At 25.4% G+C, this 7,492-nt stretch overlaps 1 protein-coding gene across 1 annotated transcript; it reads left to right on the forward strand.

Annotated features, from left to right (window-relative positions):
* Positions 1 to 3,408: 3,408 nt before the first annotated feature.
* On the forward strand, positions 3,409 to 5,662 carry LOC119670166 (V-type proton ATPase subunit d 1). Its single transcript, XM_038080321.1, has 4 exons — positions 3,409 to 3,682; positions 3,760 to 3,901; positions 4,103 to 4,611; positions 4,678 to 5,662. Exons 2-4 carry the CDS (start codon positions 3,775 to 3,777, stop codon positions 5,092 to 5,094), a joined length of 1,053 nt encoding a protein of 350 aa, XP_037936249.1. The 5' UTR covers positions 3,409 to 3,682; positions 3,760 to 3,774; the 3' UTR covers positions 5,095 to 5,662.
* The last annotated feature ends 1,830 nt before the right edge of the window (positions 5,663 to 7,492 follow it).

Genomic DNA, 7,492 nt, shown 5'->3' on the forward strand with positions numbered 1-7,492 from the left:
CAAATGCCGGGTTACTAAGTATGTTCTGTAAAGCTCTGTTGTTGTTGTTCTAACCTGAAAGAACTGTTGAGTAAGAAACATAAATGTGTGACAATACAAATGGGTAAGATTAGAATGGGATCTGGAAAGAGGAGTCATGGAGGTTTTATTGTGAAGTATTGGGAAGATTAAGAGTTTGGAACTTTAATAATTTCAATGGCATAGAACCATAAATTAATAGGACTCAAATTAATTTATGAAATGAGAGATTATGACGTGTAGAGGTGAGATGTAGAGGTGACGTCATTACTAGCAACTGGGACAAAGCTAGCAGGTCTGAAAAAACTTATTGTTTTTTATTTACTTTTCCAATAAATAAAAATCGTTTTCTTTATCTTAAGGGCGGATTTATTTTCAACATGCACCACTGATATATAATATAATAAAATCATATACAATACAATACTATGTGAAAAAAGTATATAATATATAATAATAATAATATTAACTACAAAATCTTAGGATATAATGTGATATAATGTAATATAAATAATAAAATAAAATTTCTTTAGTATTGCGAAAATATTATCAATTAATTTTTTGTATGAAATTAAATAGAAAAAAAATTTATAACTGATAATAAGAAATGAAATGAAAAATGACTAAAATAAAAATAAAATTTCATCTTTTCATATAATAAGAATTAAAATAAAAATAAATAAATAATAATTTTAATTACAGAAAAATGCTTAATTATATTCTCAAATATTATTATTTCTTTCTTAATAATTTTTATTTTGTCTATATAATGAATTTGACTAGTTTTTTTTAAATTATTTTGAATGTGAATAACGAAATATATATAAAATTAATTATAATGCCTCTTGCTAAAGTAATTTGCTTATGTTATAAGTCAGAACCAAGAACTTAAATATACTCACCTGCACGCATCTACATCCCAACGACTATAAATCCTCAAAATTTTTGCAATAGAAGTAATTAGAAAGAATACTACATAAATCAAAATAAAAATAACTCACAAATAATGTATATATAATGTATATATATGCATTATTTGTATAGTAAATATATTAGCAATTATATTGTTCAGAAAAGTCATTTGAATATAATAAGGTATTTCCCCTAGAATGTTCTTTGATTATATACAAAATGTTAACAATTTTAACTATATGGGTAGATAAATAAGAAAAATATCCTAATAAATATAAACTTCAAATACACAAAAGATACTCTTTCCTTACCCTCCGCCTCCTATTTTTGAAATGAGCATAACATATATGCACTTTAGCACACTAGCAACGATCTTAAAATATTAAAATTAACAATTTGAAATTAGCTATGAATAAGAAAACAATTATTATTTATATATAGAAAAATTAGTAAAAGTGGAATAATTATTAATTGTAAGTTGTTGTCTCAAATTTAAAAATATGAATATTCAGTTAGGTTAGAATTTTTGCAACAATAAAAATACTATAATCATAAATAATTACAACAAAAAAATCGAAATAATATGTCATCACCATTATTGTCGTACATCTTCAAAGTAAACAATATATATATATATATGTAAGTCCCAAATTATAGTCACAAGATCAAACATATATCTATATAGATTTATAATTAGTTAGTTTTAAAATAATATAAATTTGTATAATAAATTTTTATAGCATAAAATAATGCTAACTTGTTCGAGATTTCTATTCCCAAATATATTCGGTTTATTCCACTTTTATTAATTATATATTATAAAATTTTCTTGTGATCTGTAAAATATGTCAATGATAATATAAAAATAATAATATACAAATTAACTCATAAAATAGTTTTTCCAACTATAATTTGAAGAAATTTCGATTATTATTAAATAAAATTTCCCTTGACTTGCACTGCCGTAAAAAGGTATTAGCTGATTTTCCATATTAAATTAATCAGAAACTTATATAAATTATTTATTTTAATTAAAAATACCGTTTTACCGTTTTTTTAATGAATTGTATTTATCAACATTTTCAAAAATTATTATAAAGAGAATATAATTTGTAATAAAATAAAAAAAACTATATATACTTGAGGAGTAGTTATTTTTTATCTATTAATTTCATTTCAGATAATTTAAGTTAATTATATAAAAAAATATTGTGAAACTTTTAAAAATGATTTAATTAATTATGAAGTATATTTAATAAATAATACCGGAAATTTGAAATATAAAACATTCTTGAACTTTTTAAAGAGTTAAAAACGAATATTAATATAGGTATAAGGCGAAGGTTGGTTTTTGTTTCACCAAATATTTTTAGAAATTATCGTCAATTCTTAGATTAGAATCGGATATTTGTATAAAAATTAAAATTCAAACTAGAGAATGTAAGAGCTTCGAAAGTTATCAAGTTCAAGTGATTTTTAGCACTATCATTAAACGGGCACGTTCATTATAAATACTATATCAACAACACTAAGAAGTATAATAATAATGGCTATTATGAAATGTCTATTGTTAGACAATAGAAATGTGTATTGTTAGACAATAGACATTTGTCTACTGAGTCGATTGGTGAGCAAATTTCATTTTATGAAATTATATTTAATTTATATGTTAAATTGACTTTATATAGTGTTTCAAGAGCATTTATTTTATACGATCGACAAATTTCTATTGCTCAAATGCAGTGGAGAAATTTATCTACTGCTGATAGAAAAACTTCTATCGGTTTCCAATTCACAACACAAAAATTCAATTTTATTTATTAACAATAGAAACTAGTTTACTGTCTATCAGCGATAGACAACCCATTATAGACACTAAAATTTCAAATAGCTTCTTACTTAACGTTTATAAAGTAATATATGTAACTAACTTAGCTCTATCGTCTTAATAATAAAAAATCTAAAATGTTCATATATTCGTTATTTCAAGTGTCCTATTGCTTATTAGTCGTTTGGATAAAAATCATATTACAATAAAACGACTAAAAGAGAAATTTGAATGGTCTCCTGAAGACATTTTTTTTAAAATAATTTCCTTTCTATACTTATTTCATAAGTAAGGACCCTATATGAACAGTATATTTTATCATGTATAGTTACTATATACATATAGATTTAGTAGTATACATAAGTGGGATAAAACACAGTACAATTATGATTACTAGAATGCCGTAATTAAGCAACAGATCTTAGTAAATTTTTTTATTTCATTATCAAACTTTTTGGTGAGTACCATATTTTGGCGTCAAAGTTTGCAATGTTTACTATTTTAAAAAACTTTTCTGCTACACTATATATCGATATACCATGGTCTTTAAGAGATCGGGATTTAAAATTAAATTGAGTATTAAAAAATATTTTATTTAAACTTTAATATATTAAATGGAAATATTTTGAAAATGAATAAAATTTCTTAAATATTTTTGCTTTCAAAACTGAATAAAAAGTCTTTATAATGTAAAATTCAAAACAAAATAAATTGTTTTTGCCATGCACCGCTTGACTGCGCTAGTAACGCCTTATTAGCTTTTAGCCGCCAGTCGAAATTAGTGTAAAATTTTCGTTCAACTTAACGAAGAAAATTTTTCAGTCATATGACATTTGCTTGAGTGGTGGTGGTCGATAGAAGGAAAAAAGTGATAAGTAGGAACTAAAATTTCTGTAGTTTAAAAGATTTCTTTCTAATAAACCAGTAAGTTGTAAATTAAAAAATTATGTATATTAATTAAAAATATGCATTTGATATAAAACCAAAACAAATAATTTTAGTTAACGTAAACAAAGATGACTGGTTCAGGTTTTATGTTCAACATTGATGGTGGCTACTTGGAAGGCTTGTGTCGTGGTTTCAAGTGTGGAATACTGAAACAATCAGATTATTTGAATCTGGTTCAATGTGAAACTTTAGAAGGTAAACTAAAGAATTTATTAAATATGTGAACAATTAATAATACTCATTAGGTCACATGACACATTAGTCTTTCTTAACAATACTGTATGTATACAGTGTGCATGTTAGACAGTGTTGCACTTATACGTTGAACTGTAGTGTGAAAGTGATGCCAGCAGCCTTTTGCTTTGTTTTTATTTATTACAAAAATTTTTATTTTAGATTTAAAATTACATCTTCAAGGCACAGACTACGGTAGCTTTTTAGCTAACGAACCATCGCCACTCTCTGTGTCTGTTATTGATGACAAGTTGCGTGAAAAACTCGTAATTGAGTTCCAGCATTTACGCAACCATGCCGTTGAGCCATTGTCAAGTTTTCTAGACTTCATCACTTATGGTTATATGATTGATAACATAATTTTGCTTATCACTGGCACTTTGCACCAACGCCCAATTTCGGAATTAATACCAAAATGTCATCCTCTTGGTAGTTTCGAACAAATGGAGGCTATACATGTTGCAGCCACACCTGCTGAATTGTATAATGCTGTGTTGGTAGATACACCATTGGCACCATTTTTCGTTGATTGCATTTCTGAACAAGATTTGGATGAAATGAATATTGAAATTATACGTAATACATTGTATAAAGCTTATTTGGAAGCTTTTTATGATTTTTGTAAAAATATGGGAGGTTCCACAGCTGATGTTATGTGTGAAATCTTAGCCGTAAGTATTAACGTTGTATTTTTTATGTTATAAGGATAGTGTATTAATGTCTAATTTATTTTTCAGTTTGAGGCAGACCGTCGTGCAATAATTATTACTATTAATTCATTTGGTACTGAATTGTCTAAAGATGATCGTGCAAAATTATATCCACGTTGTGGTAAAATGCATCCAGATGGTTTAGCTGCTCTAGCTCGTGCTGATGATTATGAACAAGTTAAAACTGTAGCAGAATACTATGCAGAATATGCCGCTCTTTTTGATGGTTCCGGCACTAATCCTGGCGATAAAACTCTTGAGGATAAATTCTTCGAACATGAAGTTAAACTTAATGTTTATGCTTTCTTGCAACAGTTCCATTTTGGTGTATTCTACGCTTATCTTAAACTAAAAGAACAAGAGTGTCGCAATATTGTTTGGATTGCCGAGTGTGTGGCTCAAAAACATCGCGCGAAAATTGATAATTACATACCAATTTTTTAAAGGTTTTTTTTTGTGGCAATTCAAATATTTTAATGGTATTATAAAAAAACACACAACTAATATAATGACGTATTACAAAACTATCAAACGTACAATTGTTATATAGCATATGAGATGATGCAGTAAATACTTTGTTAAATATATTTTAATTATATTTTTTGTTTGAAAATTGATTTCAAAATGTACATTTAAATATTTTATTATTTTATCACTAATTTCTGTCATATTTCTCACTCGCCGTGTGTGTTTCAAATTCAAAATTATATATATATATATCAGAAAATAAAATTCTATACATTAAAGTAAACATATAAATAGAAAAATGTATTATAATTATATATCAGTCAAATTGCGTGTATAAAGAACTAATTGAAGCTTACTGAATGCCAATATATTTAAAACAAATTAAATTCTAACATTCCTTTTGAAATAAAAATATTTATTTCTGTAAGAATTTTCCTGCGGAAATATTTTGCGATTGGCTTTCTTGTTTAATTATTTTTAATTTAAATTGTAAAAAAATATATATACATATATAAAACATAAATTGTTATTTAAAATAAATTGTGTTATCATAGTATTTTTATATTTTATTACATATAAATGAAAAGTTGTAAATATTTCATGAAGAAGGTAAGAATCATTTTGTAGGTCATTCCTCAACTATAGACCATGTGTCGAAAATAATCGGTCATCCCAATTTATATATTATCGTCTATTTATTATAATCGGTCATCCCAATTTATATATTATCGTCTATTTATTATATACTTATGTAAAAATGCGTTGCAAAGGATAAGTAACATTATTGATAACTGCGATTGAAGTGGCAATTAAAAATAAAAACCAAATAGCAATAATAATGACATTAGAAGGAAGCATACCGAATAGTAAATTTGGAAAACTAATATTTTGCATAAAATTGTGTGGGATAAGTTTATAATAAAATATAAATTAGCCTTTAATTACATTAACACAATCGGTTTCCCTCATAAAATCTAAGTTTCATCTTACTTTACCACAGACTGCTACTGGTATCTAACATCTAGTGTGACAATTAAAAAAAATCATTTACAATCCTATTGTTGTTTAAGCATTTATTTAAATAGTTTTAGACCGTTAATGAAATAAATAGAAGTTTAGAATTGAACCCAAAAAACAAATCGAGTGGGGAGTATAAAGAGCAATGACTTATTAGCAGAAAGCTTCTAACTGTACTAGTTTCTAAGGATTTAACTTCTTTACTTAAAAATCTTAATCATGCGTCAGTTGGTATTAATACGCCTACAAATCAAAAAAATTTATAAAATTTTGTTTCACTAGTCAAGTTTATTAATATTTTAATTAATAAGTAGCACTTAACTATCGTAAAGAAATATGATTTGCTTACTTAGTCACTATTTAAAATTAATAATAATTATACAAACATTTTATTCTGTAAACAAAAGTACATTATTGAATAAGTATTTTCACTTGGTAAAAAGAGTGTTGAGTTAATAATTGTTTTATATAGACATCATGTATGAAACATCAGTAGAACTAAAATTTATTCAACATATTCCATGTAGTCTATTCGATAACTTCATCTAGCTTTTTTGAAGTTTTGGCCCAAAATTTATTTCTTCTGTCCTAAAACATAGCAATTTTAATTTTAAATCATAATATATATTGTTCGTTGTGTATACCAACCAAAGTCTGGCAATATTGAATATTTCTCAAAATAATTTGTGAAATCAACTTTGCTTTTTGTTTCCTAATCACTTTTAATTTATTTTCATACATTTGGCGACGTTTTTTATACGCCTCAATTGCATTATTAAACTGTACAGAACAATTATAATTTATTGATAATTGTATAATATTCTCTGCGTTTTCCATTATGTAAAAACAATGTAGTACTATAAAACAAGCCGCGAATCGGATTTCAAATATGTTTTAATAATAATACGCCTGTTTACATTCTTCTTCAGTGTCTTGTGATTCTGATATGTTGTTATATCTTCTTCTCGCCGTTATGACATTCTCAAGGTTGCATTTTTAAACAAAAAAATAAAACGCTGTATAAAAAAGGTTAGAGCCTTTGATCTGTGATGTTAATAAATTCGAGAACTCTCAAATTGTCATCTGTTTCCAATTTTAGGGTAAAGTTCAATATATAAAATAAATATTAAAAAAAAAATAATGTTAAATATTTGTTTGAAAAAATTGTAAAACACTGAATAGGAGTATATCACTAATTATTAACAAAGAAAAATTAATTGAAGTCTACCTATGAGATGTATCAATAATCAACTAGTATTTTAAAATTTGCGTATAAAATTCAATAAAGAATATCGTAAAAGTGCTGCCATTCTAAGAGATTCAATTATTTGATAAACTTGTGAATGAATAGATATGA

Source organism: Teleopsis dalmanni, chromosome 1 (assembly GCF_002237135.1).
Source record: "Teleopsis dalmanni isolate 2A chromosome 1, ASM223713v2, whole genome shotgun sequence".
NCBI classification, from domain to species: Eukaryota; Metazoa; Arthropoda; class Insecta; order Diptera; family Diopsidae; genus Teleopsis; species Teleopsis dalmanni.

Coding starts and splice junctions, on each gene's coding strand:
- LOC119670166 (XM_038080321.1), top strand. CDS start 3,775: ATGACTGGTTCAGGTTTTATGTTCAACATTGATGGTGGCTACTTGGAA. Junction 3,902..4,102: donor TCAATGTGAAACTTTAGAAG/GTAAACTAAAGA, acceptor TTTTTATTTTAG/ATTTAAAATTACATCTTCAA. Junction 4,612..4,677: donor TTATGTGTGAAATCTTAGCC/GTAAGTATTAAC, acceptor TTTATTTTTCAG/TTTGAGGCAGACCGTCGTGC.